The sequence below is a fragment of the Plectropomus leopardus genome, chromosome 10, assembly GCF_026936395.1.
Source record: "Plectropomus leopardus strain MGB_pleo_1.0 chromosome 10, ASM2693639v1, whole genome shotgun sequence".
Taxonomy (NCBI): Eukaryota; Metazoa; Chordata; class Actinopteri; order Perciformes; family Serranidae; genus Plectropomus; species Plectropomus leopardus.
This window is the reverse complement of record NC_142185.1, coordinates 26,799,547-26,820,217: the sequence shown is the minus strand read 5'-3', so window position 1 is coordinate 26,820,217 and position 20,671 is coordinate 26,799,547. Positions and strand designations below refer to the sequence as shown.

Sequence of the window (20,671 nt, the reverse complement as noted above, 5' to 3'; positions counted from 1 at the left end):
ATAACCATCACTGGTTTGCTACAATGAGACATTTTCCCACAGACAGCAACAGCTAACACATCGTTAAGCAAGTCTGTAGCTATTTAGACACTAATTAGCAAGCTCATCTATTAAGACTAACTGACAGCTCCAAAGATCATGTGTGGGATATTTACTTAAGTATTTTATGCTGTAGAACAAAATGTGAAAGTCTGTTAATCTCATGTTAACCACTGACTCTGGCACCCTACAAAAAAGGCCCAGGTGTATTGTGTATGTCATGTTTGTACCTGGCTACCTAAGTGTAAAACTTTTTTCAAATATGATATTTAATTATTATTATTAATAATAATATTGTTTTTGTTGGGTTTATAATTATTATTGTTATTATTGCACATTTTACTGTAAAAATATAAACATAATATATGTAAAACGTGCAAACTCAAAGAGATACATATTCTCTTTGTATGCTCTGCATGTGTGTCCATGATAAATACTTCCTCAGTGGTGGTGTGATGGGAGTTGAACTCCAAGCTGTTGACCAATGAGATGGAGGCTGTGCAATCATCCCAGTAGCAGCAGCATCAGTGTGTGTGTGTGTGTGCATGTGTGTGTGAGAGAGAGTGTGTGTGTATGTGTGTGTCGTAGTAGCTTTAAACGGGGGAATCTGGACACCCTCTCTGAATTGAATAGGACCCTCTGCAGGCAGGCCGTGCTTTTCTGCGCCTCTCAATGTGCTTTTTACCAAATGGAAGCAGAGGTGTTGAACCCCCAGATGATGGCAGACGTCAATGGCAACAATAAAATCACCAACGCGGAGCTGGAGGTGTTAAAGCTGCAGGAATTAGTCCGAAAATTGGAGAAGCAAAACGAACAATTGCGGACGAGAGCGAACGCTGTAAACAATTGCTCCGTCGGCCCTCATCTCCAGACCTCGTTGTCGTGTCTGCACGTCGGTGCTTCGTGTCCGGGGGACAATTTCTCCGCTAAATATGGCATTTCGAGTCCGACACAGTCGCATCCTTGCCCCCTCGGAGTCCGAGGTTCACCGGAGGAGCCGTTCGCCTATTTTCAGCCGAGCTCGGTGTCTCCTGACGCCGCCGGGGAGGACAGCGACGCCGCTGGAGCCACAACTGTTTTGGATGAGGTTGATATTTTGGACCTTAACGCCGTGCTCCCTGTCGGAGAGCCGGAGAGCTGGTAACTATTCTGTTTATATCGACTGCACACACATAGATGTGAGTTTACAGTGAAAAATCAGTGTTTCTGTGACCATCAAGGCCACATGATTGTGAACTAGCCACATCTTTGTGATTAAGTTATGTGTTATGTGTCATAGTATCCTTACATTATTGATTACATTATTGATTCTTCTCCTGGTGGAACAGACCTGCAGACACTGCAAACAGTGGGACTTTACAGCAGATACAGATACTCAACTTACGGCCCACGGGCCAGATCTGGTCCCCTATAGGGTGCTGCCCAAACACCCCCAACTATTTTCAAATTCACAATAAAAATAAAGTGACTCACACTAGGAATTATTTTTGTACTTTAAGTATACATAAGGCACCACAGTGCATAAAACAGCATCAAAATAGAGTTTGTTTATCAAACAAAGTGCCAGTGGAGGATCCCCCGCACCCCTCGACAGGGGTCCTAGCTAAGCCCCTAATGTAATAAAACCCTAGAAATGCTGTAATTCCTACACATGTAAAAACAAAAAAAAAAAAAAAAAAAAAAAAAAATCCTAGAAACATCTAAAAATCTTAGAATCCTGCTAGAATTCAAGAAATTTCCTTAAGTCCAAGAAATGTGCCAGAACCCTAGAGAGGTCCTAAAATCCTGCAAACATCCTGAAATCTTAGTAATGTCCTAAAATCCTAGAAACATCCTGAAATCCTAGAAATGACCTAAAATCTGAGACGCATGTCATAAATGTACTAAAATCCGAGAAATGTGCTATAATCCTAGAAATGCCTTGCAATCCTAGAAACATCCTGAAATTTTAAAAACATTCTAAAATCGTAGAAAAATGTCCTAAAATCCTATGGGAATGCTGTGATTGGCCCCTGGCCTCCTGTCATTTTGGTGGCCCTCAAGCAAAGCAAGTCTCTTTGTATTCCTGCTTTACAGAGGAACAAAAACAGATTCGACACAAGCGGTGTGAATCCCAGAATGCACCGTGCACGCTGCAACATAGGTATCGTCTGTGTGTAAGACAGCAATGGGATGAAATTAGAAACAATGACCCCCTTCAGCCTGTGATCAAACAGCTCGGCTTTGTGTGTGGTGTTCAGCCCCAGGCTGAACTACTTTGAGGCGCTGTATCTGCTGACTTGGTAGCTCACACACTGACATGCTGACTACTGAACCGTTTCCAGCTTTATGTATCTGATGTGATGATGTGGAAAATGTAGCACACAGCTGAACGTAGCACCGGTGTTTATCCTCACTCCATTTAACATAACTAAAAGTGACCTCAAGTCAGTAACACCATGGCCTAGTTGGAGAATAAAGTCTGTCTGGTTTATATTCTTCCACGTGGACAAAGAGGTGACACATCTTTTTTTTTTCACAACCTGGTGTGTCGTAGTCACACACACCTATATATTTGGTTTATTGATTTTGAATCAGATAGCTTGTTTGACCCTCTTTATTAAGTGCTGAGATATGTTTCACTGATAGCAAGCTGCTGATAAAACTCGGACAAACATTTGGTGCACTGAATAAACTAACAATGGCAGCTGTTAGTGCCAAATCAATCAGTCTGACTTCATTTGTATAGCACTTTTCATACCAGCAAAAACAATAAACCTAAAAGCCCCCCCCCCCTTAAATTAATTAAAGCACTAAAATAAAAGTAGTCATTCAAACCTGGAAGTGAGGAAATACCATAAGAGGCAGCATGAAACCAAAAGAAAAAATATACAAAATAAATAAATATAATATTAATAATTAAGTAAATGAATAAAATATTATAAATAGTAGTTAAAAGGTAATTAAAAGCATAACAGCAAAAACAATAATGGGTTAAAAAATGTTTTAAATAATAAAAATAAAATGAAATACCATATAGTAAAACAGACTAAAATGTGTAAATAAATAGTCAGTAAATAAATAAGTAAAGTTCAATTAAAAGCCAAACTAAAAAGGCAGGTCTTGACATATCCAAAGATGCTATAAAATTTTGGGGGACAGAAGCTCCTTATGTCACATAGAAACCACCAAAATGATCTTCACTGTGCCAAGGTTAACCACCCTTTGCTATCTTCGTAACATTATAGCTAATTTAACTCGTTGAGTGCCAGCCCTATTATATAATGGAAAGTGGCTTGTGCCTGCTTTTCTGGCCATTTTGAGTCATCTTTCAAGACTCACAGAATATTTTGTACAAAGACTCTGAAAACACCAAATAGCTCAAATTAAAGAAGAAAATCTCCTTTTTGTCATGGAAAAAAACGTTTGTTTGCACCTTGTTCCATTCTTGATTTATCTGACGTTGAATAGATGCTAGTTTCACCAAAAAGACCACTTGTTTTTATAGAAAGCTGAGAAAAATGCATTTTTTGAAAGGGAGTATGTCAAGCAAAACCGTGATATGAATGTTATAATTTTGCCTTAAATGACATAAAAGACATCTGAAAATTGTATTACAAATGTTATTTCGTTGTAAAATAAATATGCAAAGTACAGCACAGTGCAACAAATCATGGCCCCAGTTCAGAGAGAGAAAACCCACAAAATAGAACCGGAGTCCATTATTCCTACCTGCAGTACTCGGGCGACCGGCCTGCTTTGAACACAATTTTTCCAAAGTAAACGCTTCGGACCCCCGCGGGACACTCATTCAAGAGCATGGGGGGAGGGGGACCCGAGATCCACGAGAGTTTTATAATTTTATGCCGATATTGAATTTTTGTAGCTTCGTTGCTGTAGTTTCGGATCACCTCCGTGCAGATCACTCTGCTCTCTGATCCCGGCTACTCCACTTCATGCTTTGATCCACCGTCTTTTGTACTACAACTACAAATCCCAGAAGCCCCAAAATTACACACACGGAGCGCGAGCGCGCCCCTTTGTTCCAGCCGCCGAAAACACACTTTGACATATATATTTAATATACGTCGATGGCACTCAATGAGTTAATGGTTTCCAGTTTGGTGGGCTTTCACTACAACATTTTGCTACAGGTAACTTTAATGTTAAATTGTCAAAAAACAAATACTGAGACTAATTTGAACAATTGACACGGTGAGTTAACTTTACGAAGCTGAAGTTAGCCGTAACGTTAGCGGCTAATAGCTAACTTAAGCTAACGTTACTCAGCAAAGTTTGCTGCAAGGCGATATTATACACGACGTTGCCGACAAAATGTACGAGGTTACACATCCTACTTGTCACTTTTAGGCAAATTTTGTTTACACTATGTTGTCTTACCTTAGAACAAATGTAGTCATCCTTGTTTGTTTATTTTCTTTAAGTTTTTAATCGACTTTGCTCTGTTTCACTCCACTCTGTAGCCTCTCAGGATACCTCGTATCAGTGTTGCATTTACCCCATGCACATTATTTGACCATTTTTTTAAATTTACAACTGCACAAATTCAAATAAAACCGCAGGAAAAATCAACTTTTGGTGCTTTTCAATGGAGGTTTACGAGCAGGATGTGATTGGCTCGTGGCATTCAAGCAATAGGTCAATAGCTTTTGGTTTTTTTTTATTTTTGTTTTGACTGAGGTACAAATATTTAGGGCTGTAACAAACAGTCATATATGGAGAAAATCAAATATCGCAATATGTTTTTTACCACATTCCTCTATATTGATATTGCGCCAATGATATAGCATTGACTATTGGTGCTTTCACAATATATTTATACTATGAGATTTTTAATAAATATTTATCAGTAATGTGGATATAAAGACTAAGTGGATAAAGGTAAATAACAGAACAGCTAGAACATCCTGGTAAAGTCATAACATTGCATGACTTTGTTTAAATGCAGCCTTTAAACATAAAAAAGACAGCAGTTACAATATCGTAGTATCTAAAATCTGAGACAACATCAAATCTTATATCACAATATCAATATATTAGTATAGTTAACCCTACAAAATGAGGGTATTTGGCCAAATATATAAGGCCTTTTGATTTTTTTCCATATCACCAAACCTCAGGATTTTTTTTTCTGATTAATTAATTTTAGGATTCTAGGATTTTTTGTATATAGTCAATATCTGTTTTCATCTAGTAAGATAATGTCTTCAATCATGTTATCTCCCTTCAGTCATTTTTTTTTGAAGCAAAATGCATTTAGTGGACTGACAAAACAATTCACTTTATTATTCTAGAATGGCTACCAAAGGTTTTGTTTTATTTACATTATTGAGAATTAGTAGAATATAGAAATAGATAGCAGAGCTCAGATATGTAAATGATGTATACACAATAAACATATGTATGCCTTTTCTCACCCATAAACAAAATGATATTTATAAAGGGAGAATGGGAGAATAACAGGCATACACATGGTTTTAGTGTCTGTGTCATTTATGATAGAAAAGCAGCAAATCCTCAAATTTTAGAAACTGAGAATTCCTTTTAAAAAAAGGATTAAAATGATTGATTGATCATGTATCCTAAATTATTCTTACTGACACCACTCTTGAATGAATCTAGCAAATAATGCATACATTGTAATTATTTCTTATTTTCTGTTCTTATTTCTTTACCTATGTCTGCATTGTGTTGTACATTATAGCATAATGCACATATGTTTTTATATTTCTAAACCTTACATACTAGTTTTACACATTGTAATGTCACATAAAGCACATATTTGTATACTTTTACACACTATATACTTAGCATATTATTTATTTTACATACCAGTGTGAAATTGAAGCATAACACACACTTCTATTTGATTCTATTTTTACTTATTTCATATTTTCACACTTTTTCTCTTACTTTCTACAATTTTCTATGCTTTACAAAAGAGCGACTGTAACAAATCACAATTTTTTGGATCATTTAAGTATTTCTGATTTTGATTATCCAAATGGCTCCTGATTAATACTGTGTTGCTGTTTCATCTAGAAACAGTAGTATCCACCACCGCCCACAGCGAGAGGAGATAGTCATCATCCTCTGTCTCGCTACAGTCACGTAGTCACATCTATACATCTCTGCACAGGGTGAAGCTGTCACCCCTTGGATTTTTATCACACACTGTTGGTTTCACAGCCTATATTGTTGCCAGTAAAATGGCGATTGCTCTTTGCAGAAACTTTTAGAGTTTATTGGCATTTGGATTTTATGAAAATCACTCCCTTTACACCGCCGTGGGTTTACCTTTGTAAAAATCACACATTGCTTTCATCTGAGAAATATTGCCGCTGTAAAACTCGTCCCTCCAGATCTCTAAGATTTACAGAAAATCAGCCTTCAGTTTATTTAACTTCAGCTCTCTGCACAGTAACAATATGTGCTGTAAATGTGTCAGGACTAAATTGTGCTGTGTGTTGCAGGTTGTACGTGAGCCCCAAAGCCAAGCTGAAGGGAGAGAGCGCCCTCAGCCCTCTCCAGTGGTGCAGGCAGGTCCTGGACCACCCGGGGCCCGAGGTGGAGCTGGCTAAGATGACCCTCTGTCACAGACTGGACCAAGGTAACGTGTATTTACCACTCAGATTAAAGGCCTTTATCTGCGGCCACATCTGGACATCTGTCTCTGTGGCTGCTGACATGTGATCATAAGCTGTGACACGCGTTTCAGCCACAAAATGTCTCCACGTGCAGCAGGATTTCAGCAGCAGTTTCTGAGCCGTGGGAGCGTTTCTCTGCTCAGTCGTTTCTAACCATTTGACCATTTAACTCACTCTCTTTAAATTTATGGGGTTTTAAGTACGTCAGACAGCTTCCCACAGAGTGATTATTTTCTGTGGTGGTTGGAAAGACTCCCATTTACACATATCAGCGTCTCCAGAGAACAATTAAGATCAGTTTAAGGGATTTGCTACTCTGCTAAAGTGAAAAACAACAATTCCATTTGGAGGAACTCATGCTGTGCTGCTGGATGGCATTACACTGTGTTAAGAGGAAAACAGTGAAGAGCAGTGTATAGAGGATTATAAAGCTGCAGTCAAAGTACCTTGTAAAATCTGACAAGTTGATCTTACTTTAAAAAGAATAGGCAGAGGCAAATTTTTGGGTAATTTTCATGTACTTGTAACCTCAGGGTCATTTCTTCAATTGTTGCTCATGTTTTTTAATAGAATAAAGCCAATTTTCCCAGGTCTCAAAACATTAAAAAAAATAATTTGATTGTATTTCCATCTTTGCTGAGCAACAGTTTTGTGTGAAAGGAATTAAAAACTCGTCCCCTATAGACGCCTATCCCAAATATAACCCTGTTGAGTTCAGTAATTTAAGCAAATAATAGCCATTAACTGAAGTTTTACAGTAATAAAAATGTAGTTATTCAGCTCCCTGTATAAATTATTATAACATCATCCAGGTGCATGATGGTCAGTTCGTGGTGTTGCAGTCTTTGACTCATTTGCATCACGAAAACACAGTCATTTAATGTATGAACTGAGTCACTTACTGTTAAAGATGGATCTACTTTTGCTTCTCCATCTGATGATCAGTGATGGAGAACAAAGAAGAAAGATATTGCTGCTGCTTTTATTTTCATTTCAGCATGCAGACTATTGTTACATAATTTATCATCATATTTTTGTTGTTTTTCGGACTAAAAATAACATAACTCAAGCTGAGGATGCACCTGCGCTCACAGCAGACCTGGATATGGCGCTCACATGCTACAGTATCCCTGTTTCTAACCATTGTAGTAGTATATGGTATTTATATGCATTAACACAACCCAGATACTCCAAAAACCCTTCATAAACAGAATACTAGTGTGCTACTAAGTGACATTTGCTGCTTGACACAGTTTTTTAGATTTGGTGCTTTTACAGTTTCTATCCTCGTGCGTGGGGATATGGTTGCCATAGAGACCATGCTTACATTAACTGGGTTTTCGAGGCAGCTTTGCTCAGCTCTCGCTGCTCACAGCCTGTACAAGAGACTCTTGTGCTGCTGCATGTATGAATATTTGCTATGAGTACGTGCCTGTGTGCCGTGTGCTTTTATTTTCATGTTTTAAAGAGTTTTCCAGGATCAATCATCCTCACATTGCGCGTTTGTTGTGTCCAAGCTGATTCGATAATGCAGATTTGTTAGTGTTTGGATGTTAATTAGAGTGTGTGTGTGTGTGTGTGTGTGTGTGTGTGTGTGTGTGTGTGTGTGTGTGTGTGTGTGTGTGTGTGTGTGTGTGGTTCAAGGTCCTCTTCTTCCTCTAAAAGCTGTATTCAGTGAAGGTTGGCTCTCCTCCTCTGGGTCATGAATACATCCTTGTTTCTGAGCTCCGGTCGCTGTTTTTTGTGTTACTTGCAGTGAATGCTAGTTTTATCCAGACACGGTTGAGCCCAATTGTGTCAGGAATGTCAAATGCTCCACTCCGTCAGGTGTGTGCCTCTCTGACTACCAATCAGAGGGGGTGAACTCTGTGTTTACACACATTATCTAATGTCTGTCAATTGACTCACTGCTAACGAGCATTAAGGGAAAACTTCACCCACAAAAGGATCGTTTGTATATCAGTTACTCACCCTGTGTTAACTTGAATTTGTGCAGAAAACGTGTTTTTCTCACAAGCCTCTAGTGAACGAAGGATTCAAAAACAGGTCGACTTCTAATGTATATTCTTGTCCAGGGGTGCTACTCAGAAGCAGCATTGTTTTTAATAGTGAGGCTTCAGCAAAAGTGCTAGCAAAAAATGTTTGGGAGATACTATGCTCCTCCAAAATATGACCACAAGGTTGTTTTTACTATAGACTTTTTAGCATACAGTTGGATAAATGAAAATTAAAATATAATGCGTTGTGTGACAGTTTGTAAACGTATATTTTTATATAGTTTTGTTGTTGTTAAATGTGATCCCTATTTATTTGAATTCATCAAGAAATTTATCTGGGTTTTGTATAATTTTGAATCAAGTATTTTGTTAATTAGTAAAAAGTGTGCGATTTTCTAATGAGGCATACTTTGTAAAAAGTTTATAACAGTTGTCTTTTATTAATGCTTTATAGATAGTTGATAAGTCACTAATAGGTTATTTGGGCTGACAGACAAAGTAAAAATCAATGGGTGTCCCGCTTTCCAAATCACTGTTTACTACAGATCTATAAATTTAATTAACTGTGTTTTAGCCTTTATGAAGACCTTTAGTACAACGTATAAACATTTGATGAAGGTAATGTCAATACAGTGTTGTACCATGAAATTAATACAGCATGGGGAAAAAAAATCGAATTAAGGTAATATAAATCCAGCCTCCACCATAAAACCAAAAACTAGACCATAGTAGATCTAATTCTGATTTTGGGAATGAGATGTAGCCTACATACACAATCCCTGCTTATCCTAAGATCCCTCCCCAAAAAATCTGTAGTTTAGCCCAATAAGCTGCAGTGGTAAGCTAAACCTCATCTTACTGTATCAGCCTCTTCTGTCAAGCCATGACCCAATCATTTAAAACATCAATACTGATCTGCAAAGAGCAGATTAACATTTGGAGGGACTCTGTTAGAATATAATCAACCCGCTTTGTGTGTTGTGTGTGTTGTGTGTGTTGTGTGTGTTGTGTGTGTGTGTGTGTGTGTGTGTGTGTGTAAAACAATCAGACTAACATGTCCTTCACTACAATCTTGTGTCCAGCTAAGCGGTGGCGAGGAGTCTCCTCGGTCCGTCCATACAGCTGCATAGAGGGGCTCTCCACCCTCAGCTGCCCCGTCCTGCCTTACACTAAACCTGCTGCACTAACCGAGTCCCCAGGTAACACAGACATATACTGCACATGCATATAACTAACAGCTAACTACTAAAACAGTCAATCTCTAACTACTGATAGGAATCTGAGGACTATTTATATGCACTGAATGCTGTTTTGTGGCTTAACCCTTTAAATGATAGCTTTTTGTCATGATATAACTATGTTTTTAGGTGAAAATATACACAAAAATGAATTATTTTCAATATCCTCCATGCTCAGTATATCATTTTAGCTGCTTCCAGTCTGGGATGTCAGTGATTAGCAGCAACATTGATTGTGACAGTGCACCTAGTGGAAATAGCATGTATTTTCTCCATATGCCAAATATTGTCAAAATGATGTCATCAGGTGGAAAATAGTCAAAATGACCAATTCCAAGTCAAAAGCTCAGAATGAAACCTAGAAATAATACAATGCATGTTTTTTATGGTTTGATGGCTGTGGGATCAAACATGTCAGTTTGAATGGGTTTCAATGGAGCATTTTTTGACCTTAACGGTCTGAATGTAACTATGTAGTTTCCACAGACTTATTGTAGGAGCTGAGCTGGAAAATCACTGATTACACTAAAATACACAATCTGGACTACATTAAGGACATATGCATAAGCGCAGACGAAATTATTACACATAAAATGCACCAAACAGTCCCTAAAGGGTTAACTGCGATGATTGGCCTTAAATTATTCACTGTTATCTGTAGATTAGATAAGCTGGAATGTCTGTTTATTTAATGCATAACTGCTAATTTTGGCATTTGTTTTAACACTGCAACGATTAATTGAGTCAAAGTATTGAAAGTGAACTGGTCAATGACTATTTCAAAAGGCCAAACATTATTTGCTGGTTAGTAGTAGTTAAAATGTTTTGTTTTTATTTCTTATCATCATAATTTTTAGCCGTGCTAAAAGTGTGGATCTTGGGATGATAACGTTGGTTCCCCATTTCGGCTCAGACTGAAATATCTCCAAAATTATAAGATTATGTGCCATGAAATTTTACATGGACCTAAGAGAATGAATCCTGGTGACTTTGGTGATCCCTTGATTTTTGGCCCTTGTCCTATCAGCAGGTGAATTATTTACTTATTCTGTAAAATATCTCCAAATGTACGTGATGGATTCTACAGACATTCATAGTGCAAAGACAGTCTGTCTTAATAATTTAAACATTTCTGAGCACAACCCCTTGTAGAAAAGTGATTTTTCTCAAAAGTCAGATGGTGCCAAAATTATCTTTTTTGTTTTCTTAGCATTTTATTTAAATAAAAGAAAAGAATATTTAAGTGGCATCTTTATTCTGTATATTCCATATCTGAGCCCAAAAACTGTTTGAGCATTTAGCTCAGAGCAAAGAGTACAGAGCTGCACAGGCCCAGTGGTATGGCTGTTGGCTCTTAGTCTAGTAAATATTTTATTTAAGCAGTATTTTCAGTGAGTACTGACTTTTTTTAGAACACTCGTCTCCACAGTCACACCTCAAAATTGTCCAGTACAACCACAGACTGATCTGCTGGCCTCTTTTTCACCACCCGGTTTTATCGTGCCAGTGCTGGGACTCAAAACCTGCTTCTCTAACCTTCAGGCTGCTGCTGCCCTCATTCCAAAATCTTACATATAGCTAATGAAAAAATACCAAAAATGTTCACAGAATATGCAAATGAAGGCTAATTATCTTACATTTGCCCTAACATGTATAGTTTATGAAATTTTAGACATAACAATCTTCATTGCTCAAATTAAACCAACTCTTTTTTTATAAACTTGTAGTCGTTGCTTCATTCAAAGTAATGAGAACTTAGTGCCAAAAGCATTTGTTGCTTCCATAATACTTTTGGAGCTCACTGTATAAACATAACCCAGATTCTTAAACAACCTGTTCCTTGCAGTTTAAAATCAGATTACAGCAGATTCAGGAGATTATCAGGCAGTACCCTCGGACAGATGGAGACAAACATGCTCAAACTCCACCACAAGCTTGCTCATCCATATTTTATATTAAAGCACATGTCAGTGAGTTCAACTTTGATTTGCATCTTAAGGTCATCAGTGATTGAATCTTTTCTCTCTTTTTCTGTGTGTTTCTCTTCTTCCAAGCCCCGTTGCCATCATCTGCTCAGTCTTTTCTCCAGCCGACTCTCCCGCTCAGAGCCAGCTGCAGCCTCACTGACAGAGCGCCCACCTTCCTATCAAACTCCACGCTCCACAGTAAGACCCCTCTGACATTATGTCCTGTCCGCTCTGTCATTCATCTCTGCAGATTCATCTGGTGTGAGTCAGCATCCATCTGTGATAATCACATACGCATAACATCACATTTGTTATGGAAACATCAGTATCCCACACATATAGTTAAAATCATTGCAGCTGGAACTTACATGCACTGTTTCTTGGACTGTTCTGCCATCCAAAGCAGGACTCTCGAAGATCTAAGTTGCTAAATAAACTTCATTTTCATGCCTTTAATCAGTGACTTACTTGAAGGAGGAAGTGGTACAATGCACTAAAAAGTATCATCAAATCCTTATAAAATATCTTTCTCCTTTGTTTTTATTCATTTGATATTATTGGGTTTTTTTTTTAATGGTTTTACTTATGTAGTAACAGGATTATTCATCTGTTTATTTTGCTATCAAGCTCAGGCCCATAACAAAAATTATGTTATAATTAATGTGAGAAATAAAATTTAATTATATATAAAAGAACAACAATGCAGCTGCCTCTGTTTTTTCATGGTGATAAAAATCCAGATGTGGCTCATGTGGCTCTCCTGTGTGTGTTTTTTAGATGTCGGCCGCCGACATGCAGCAATCAGCCCTCAGTCTTCCCTGGACAGCGAGGTGGGTGTGTCCGAGCTGGAGGACGACTCCATCTCTATGAGCTACAAACTGCACGACATGACAGACGTGGAGGTCATGGCACGGATTCAGGAGGAGAGTGAGTCACCTTTTTAATTGTCTTGTGCGCAACACAGGTGGTAAAAAACAACTACACAAAATATACCCTTCATGAAAAGGATCTGAGGTTTGAAGTATGAATGTTGCTTTAAATATTATTATATCAGAGTACACGTTGTCATTCCAAAAATCATGTGCCTTTTTCAAGAGGTGTTAACATGTTTTTCAGCATCTTGTATTTACTAACTTCAATGCTTGATAAAAATAGTGTTTTGTAAGCTTTGTGTGTATTTGTACTTTTCTCTATACTTTTTTTAATGTTTGTATTTTAAGTCGTGAGATATTACAAGTGATAAAAATCAAACAGAGGATCCGCACACTGTATTAAAAGCTCCCGGTATTTTTTAATTGCCCGACATTTGGGTTTAACTTATTTATCTTTGTCAGGTATTTTCAAATCCTCATGACAAAGTCCAGCAAGCAATGTTCAGACACAAACACATTCTTCTTTCAGGTGATTTTGATCTGCTTGATTGAGAGTCAATTTACTCTCAGGTTGAAACAATCAGATCGCGTTAATCAGAGCAGAGCTGACTGCCTTAGTTTGATGTTTTGATCCAGCCCTTGTAATAATATCTTTGGATGTGTGTGCTCTCCACCTTGCTTTTTGTATTAAAAGTGAAAGACATTCATCAAATATTTAAAATATGTATAACCCTCTGAAAAGACTGACGTTTTATAGATCATTAATACTGATGCATGGCTGAAACGAATGCCTACCATATGCTAGAGGACTAACAAAAAGACTTTGAAAATACTTTTACAAACTTTTTCACATCTGAAGACAATGCAAATTTTTGGTCACACACTAAGATTTTGCAAACAGCGAGGATAAAAGACAACTAGATTTAAGAAATATAACATATAACATATTAACAATTCTTTACATGTCCACAGAAATACATGACATAAAAAAACAAGAAAAAAAGGCATCATATGTTGAAAGTACTCTTGTCAATTCGGCATCAATGTGATAAAGTGAGACTGTGTTTGTGTTAAATTTTGGATTTGGCGCCTCAACTTGCTACCAGCCTCCACAGGTTAGCTGTGCTATTTTAGTGTGAAGAGATCTTGGGAATGAGAGGCGGACTGTTAAAAAAATGTAAAAAAAAAAGATTACAGGCTGAAAGAAACATGCTTGTGTTCACTCCATAACTCCACCAGTTCTTCCTTCTTCTCCACATCACAAGAAAACACAGACTCGCTGTTTCTCGTTTGGTGCTGAAAAGAGAGCGCAGCTGTTGGCTGTTGACAATATTCACATCGTTAAACTTCAGTATTTACATGAGCCAACACTAAAAGCTTACAATAACATGAAAAATGTTTGATTTTGTCATCACGCCAAGACAAGAAAAAAATAACACTGATAACAAATGATGTCAAACTCATGATTTTACTCTGACATTGGAAATTTGTCTGAGAAAGTGAAATTGCTTTAAAAGTTCGGTGCAGGGCCAGCATTAGATAAATGTTTGACCTTTGAGCAGTTAAACTGGAGTTGACAGTAAGATCTTGATGTGCATCGTTAAATTATGCACGAGATATCAGGAGAAACGAATCAGTCTGGTCTGCAGATTCATTGACTAAATAATGGATGAGGAGTGTATCGTATACTATATGAGTTTCAGGTTCATGTTTTTCCGCAGATTAAAACATCGATCTCTTCCTCTGTAGGTCTCCGACAGGACTACGCCTCTACCTCACAAACCGCCACAGCCAGCCGTCGCAGCTCCAGCTTCTCCTTGAACTCCCTCAGGCGCAGCGAGATGGATCTGGAGGAGGAGGATGAGGAGGACGAAGGCTACGACCAGCTCCCTCCTCCCCAGCCTCGACTGTTCCGCACAGGGTCTATGCAGCGGGGCAGCCTGCCCCACTCTCACACCTTCTCCAGTATCAGAGACTGCAGACGCAGCTCGATCACACCTCAGTTTTCACTCAGTGGACTCTCGCAGTACTCTGGACCCTCCAGCCTGAGCACAGAAACAAACACAGCATACAGGAATAGCACAGGTGAGTGTTTAATCAATTCATAGTCTATGTGTAGTAGTAAGATCATTGAATATTCACCTAAATAACGATGTGACTACAAGGGTTCTGATTTGTTTTTAAATTAAATGAATACAAGTGTCCCAATTCAGACTGAAAACATCTTGACAGAATTACCCACATTCAAGACGTCCTTAATTTCTGACCAGACAATTTCAGTGAGTGCCAAGAAGTATTTAGAGCGCTCTTGGTTGCAGGATTTAAACAGCATCTTCAGTTAGGGTCAGTGTGTCAGTGTACTCTTTCACATGTTATGCATTTTTTGAGTTTAATGCTTTGAGACCTGGAACAACATAACTTTTCATGTGCTTGGCTTAGACCCCCTATTATAAGTATTTACACCATTAAAGGTTTAAACTTGAAGCGAATTGATTTGATTTCTTTTGAAAACAGAGGGTTGAAAGGCAACAAGAAAGCTGACAAGAAGTGTCCCTCAAATTGCAAGAAATTAGTAGATTTTTAAAATTATTAAGAATAAGATAGGGAGAAATGTCGTATATTTTTGATTATTATAATCAAATATTAAAAATTATGTTACAGAGTAATTATTATTATTATTATGTTTTAGCTTTTTTTCAAGTAATTTCTTTGTTTTGTTTTGGTTTTTTTTTTAAATTCCCTTTTATTTATTTTTATTTTTTTCTGCTCATTTTTAGGTAATTTTCTTATAATTTTTTTTTTTTACCAATTTCTTGCTAATTTTGGGATGATTCTTCTCAAGTTGCTCATTGCCTTCCTCCATTGTTTTTGAAAGAAATTAAGCCAATCATCTTAGGTCTCAAGGGGTTAAGTCAGAAGGAACAGGAAGAATAGTTTTTGTAATTTTGTAAAATACATTTTTTTGCATTTTGCTGAGAGTTAGATGAGAAGATTAACCATTCTTGTATCTGTTCGATTAATATGAAGCAGCAGTGTAGAACATGACAGCATTGGTCTAAAGGATCCCAAACTTTTATAAAAAAAAAAAAACACCCACTGAGGAGTGAAGCATGAGGCATCTTCATTGGGATTACACTCTGTTATAATATTTCATACTTGATCCAAAAACAAAATATTTTCCCTGGCAGCAAATTGAATAAATTGAATCACCTCTTGTGTTTGATATTTATGACCATCTGGAGAAACAAATACTGGAGAGAATAAGAATCATAGTTTTTTTGAGAGCAGGTGTTATACATGTACAATTCTGAACGGAGTAGATTTTGGTCGATTAGAGGCAGATATTTCCATAGTATGGATCCACACTTCCTGCCAGTTCAGGTCATCAATAGTAATGCCCAAGTCTCTCTCCCAGGATTGGTTAGTAGCTCTGGAAGTAAGAGATGAGTTTTAATTTAGGGCTCTTTAAAATACTTGAATTCTTTCCTTAAATACCCTTAAAAACAAGGCTTTTTCTACACCCAACATTGTTGGGTGTAAGTCTGGTATCTTTGGTAATGAAATGTTTGATTTTTAAATATCTGTAAAAATCTAATTTTCTGAAACCACTCTGTTAACACTTTATATCTAGTTTGTTTAATTAGTACAAAAAACAAATTATAAAAATACAAGTTGTGTTTTTACAGCAGGTTATATGCAGTATTATTTATTCTCCAGAAGCAATGATATTCGTATCCCCAAAGAAGTTAAATTAAACAATTCCTTTAATGTTGGAAATGTGAGTGAAAAACATCCAAAGCTCCAAATTGAGTCAATACAATACCTGTTGTGGTTTGTTGATGTGGTTGCATAGACAAGCTACGGAGAAGCATGCCCAACCTGATCCGAGCTCCCAGCATGCCCAGTGTTCCCAGTATTCCATGCTTGGCTTCCCCTGTCAACCCATCCTCCCACGGCCCCTCCTCCTTACCAACGATATCCTCCCTCCGGAGCAGCCAGAGTTTTGACTCATCCAGTGGGCTAGCACGACTCCAGTCCTCCAGTAAGACTCTTTTTTTATAAACTCGATGAATAAATCAGTTGTACACGGCTCATTTTTATTCATGACTGAATGTTGAGCACCGTTTGCTGAAGGCATGGCAATTCCAAATTCAGTAATTGCATCTCTGTCACCGATGTTAGACTTACTTTCATCTATCTTCTCTCTTGCTTTTTCAGTTCCCTCCCCAGGACAGCTCAGTCAGAGAGTCCAGAGTGTGGGGAACTTCCCGACCACTCCCCGACACCCACTAAAAGCCACAGCCTACGTGAGCCCCACAGTGCAGCAGGGCCCCACCTCCACCTCCCTGTCCAGCTCCGTCAGTCTACACTCCATCCCCAGCAGTGCTGCGCTGCCTCAGCCCCTCAAACCTAGCAGCAGTTTGGTACCACAGCCCCTAAAGGCCGGCGCCAACCAGCCGGCTGTCACTCGCAGCTCCCTTCCTCGTCCGGCCTCCTTTGTAGGAACAAGTGGAGTTCCACGTGCGAGTAAAATCACCCAACCCACACGCAGGTAAGGGCAGATATACTGACTAAATTTAATTAAAGTATGCAGCGAAACTCAACTCACGGTCCGCAAGCCAGATCTGGCCCCTGATAGGGTGCAGTGAGGCCCCCTGTTTTGTACTTTAAATATACATAAAGTGCCAGAGTGCTTTAAACAGCATCAAAATAGAACTTCAAAAAAGCAGCAAAAAAGTGCCTGTGGAGGATCTCCCGCACCCTATAACAGAGGTCTTAGCCAGAACTCTAATGTCCTAAAATCATAGAAATATCCTAAAAATCCTAGAAATGCCCTAAAATCATAGAAACGTCCTAAAATCCTAGAAGTGTACTAAAATCCGAGAAATGTCTTAAAATCAGAGAAAAATCCTAAATGTCCTAAAATCCTAAAAAATATCTGTGAAATGTCCTTAAATCATAGTAACATTTATGGGGCTGCCGTGACTGGCCCCTTGCCGCGTTTCATTTTGCATTAGTGACCCATAAGCAAAACAAATTGAGTATCACTGGTCTAGTTTGTGGGATTTAGTGCCATCTAGTGGTCAGGTTGCAGATTGCAACCAACTGAAACTCTCATGCGGCAAGCAGGCAGGAGAACTATGTTGTTGACCAACACGAAAATATGAACGGCTCTATCTAGAGCAAGTTTTTGTTTTGTCTATTCTGGGCAGTGGAAGAGAACCTGCCATGTAGATACAAATGTCTAATTAATTCTAAGGTAACGGAAATATAATAATTCTTAGTTTTGGGTGATTTTACACTAATGAAAACATACATGTTATTTACAATTTTTTGCTAATATAGCCTCCTAAATCCTACACACTGGACCCTAAAGTGTCCATCTGTTTGACGTCCCATCTCAGTCTGTAAAACTTGGAAGCATGATGCGTTTTGAAACTGGGTTAGGAGCTGTGTCCCAAATTCCATACTGCATGCTAATTTTAAACAAGTTCAAGGATGCTTTGCCTTCATACTTATAAAAAGACAAGTGTACTCAAAACAGTCAATAAAAGAACCCAACCCTTTATTTTTTGAGTGTACTGTTCTCCCATATTAGAACAACAAAAAAAACACAATTTATTTTGAAGTTCAGTGAATTTCTAGCACAGTGCTTTTATTTTGAAGTTGATTCTTACGATATGTTTTATTTTGTTGTGTTCTAAGCCAACGTGTTGTTTATATTTTGTGAAATGAAACTGAATATGTGGTCATTTATCTTATTTGTGGAATTTAAACTAATGACTAAGGAACAATCTGGACCCTGTGGCTGGACCAATTGAGAACCACTTCTGCAGTATATAGAGATGCACTTTTTTTTAAAGTTTACCGTAAGATAGTATGAAATTGGGACACAGAGCAGTTAACATATTTACACTGATTGTCCTGAGGGAGGTGCTGTAGTTAAATCTCAAACCTTGAAAGGCAAGCCACATCAGTTTGTTTATAATACTTGAGGGAATTATGAAAGTTTTAGTATTTTATTTTATTTGAGTTATTTTATTTTATTTTATTGAGGTATGTAATCAACTAGTTTCTTTCCGTCTGCAGTTTGCTGACTCCTCCAAAGAGCCTGGCTGCCCTGAGTGCCCTGAGGGACGGCAGCTGGAAAGACGGCTGCTACTAAACCCAAATAAACTGAAGTTCAGCGGGTGCACAGGGTAATGCTGCATGGGACCCAACTGATTGAAGGTGTTGCCGTCAGGAGGGCCTAGTCTTGGGCTGTGACCCAAGAGAGAGTGACTGTTACCGTTTCTAAAGGGCACGACTCTTCAGTGAAGGACAATGCAGAAACTGAGAACAGCTCGGGTCCAGCAGGCTGGATCTTTACATTACTACCTGCTATAAAACGCAGACTGACACACTAAGAAAAAACCTGGCAATATTCTGAAAATCAGCTGTTAAATGTGAACTGGATCTTCTTTGATATGTGTTTTTTTGATTTGTCATTGTGGATAGTTAAGGCTTTCATTCAACAGAATGAAAATTTCTCTCCAGATGAAAGTTTAGAAATGAAGATAGGTAACGCTTTTGTACATGCTTTTAATGAGTTAATATAACTAATTTTGATTTTTTTGATTTTTGTCAGACTGTGGTGTCGGATATGAAGTTGAACCTGGAGTTTTGTTACATCCTGTGCCTGTTAAAAAGTAGTGTATGTCATGTTATATTTATTGGCTGGACCTTACAGCACTTTCGATCACAATTATGATTAACATGTTAAAGTAAATTGTTTAAGTGAAGTATGAAATTCGTTTAAGTGCACACACACATTACCTTTTCTTTTCATTATTGTTTACATAAGAGCTGAGGTTTTTAATGTTATTTGATAAACATAATCGCTGCAATGATATTGCACAGAGCCCTGATCCTTTTTATGGATGACAAGAATTAAAGAGGAGGTGAATTTTTAAAGTGAATAAAAGCCTTTCAAAATATTTTTGTGTTTTTTTCAGTCTTTTTTGAATAAAGTCAGTTCACTTAGTGATTTAATATCAAGAAATTGTATTTCCAATGACTGACTGCAGATGCAATGCCGCACCTAGCATATTCAGCGACCAGAGCAGGCTTCCCCTTAAGCCCCCCACCCCATCTATATATTATTATCTTTTATTTGTCTCTCTTTTATTTATTCTAAACAATAACAAGAGTTAATGAGAAAATAAGTTGATAAATTGTTAACTTAGATAACAAACAATAGTGAAAATAAACAGTAAAAGAATATTATTTGTGCAATTTTGTGAGCAAATGTACTTTTACTTTATTTTTATTTTTTTAATGCACCCAGGATGGCTTTTGTTTTTTATTTATTTATTTATTTGTTTTAAATTCTTTATATGTTATCACTCAATGACACAGTTCAGTCATCTTAGTATGGTATTTTTACAGAGTGATCCATCTTTAAATTTTTTTCCTATGTATTTGTAAAGCAAAGAACATAACATTCATATATATAAATGTAAAAAAAAAAATAGAAGTTCAAAACGGAGTTTATCCCACTTAAACATGCATTTTAATTTTCATTAAAAAAATATTTTATTTTTATTTTATATTAAAATACATTAGAATATTTTATATTTTATTATTTACCATTTAATATTTTTCACCATTTCTCCAACTTAATGAGGCAAGATGCTCAATTGAAAATGTATACATCCCAAGGCAAATTCTTTACCTTTTAGCCCCAAACACAACAACAATTCACTCTAGTTGTCTGAAGGTAAACAATAAAAGCAGTGATGGCCTAAAACTGAAGCATCTCCAACAGCATTCCCTGCAAACAAATCTTAATAATTACTGATAACACATGCAGAGTTTGCTAAGACATAATGGTGAGGATTTCCTCTTCTGTCAGCACAGTACACTTGTTTA

The 20,671-nt window shown here is 37.5% G+C and overlaps 1 protein-coding gene across 1 annotated transcript; it reads left to right on the top strand.

Moving 5' to 3' along the window:
• Positions 1 to 580: 580 nt before the first annotated feature.
• On the top strand, positions 581 to 19,737 carry slain1a (SLAIN family member 1a). The gene is made up of 9 exons (XM_042494800.2): positions 581 to 1,179; positions 6,513 to 6,649; positions 9,766 to 9,882; positions 11,976 to 12,086; positions 12,666 to 12,815; positions 14,510 to 14,845; positions 16,614 to 16,802; positions 16,979 to 17,312; positions 18,851 to 19,737. The coding sequence occupies exons 1-9, from the start codon at positions 728 to 730 to the stop codon at positions 18,924 to 18,926; spliced, it is 1,902 nt and encodes a 633-aa protein (XP_042350734.1). The 5' UTR covers positions 581 to 727; the 3' UTR covers positions 18,927 to 19,737.
• Positions 19,738 to 20,671: the final 934 nt, after the last annotated feature.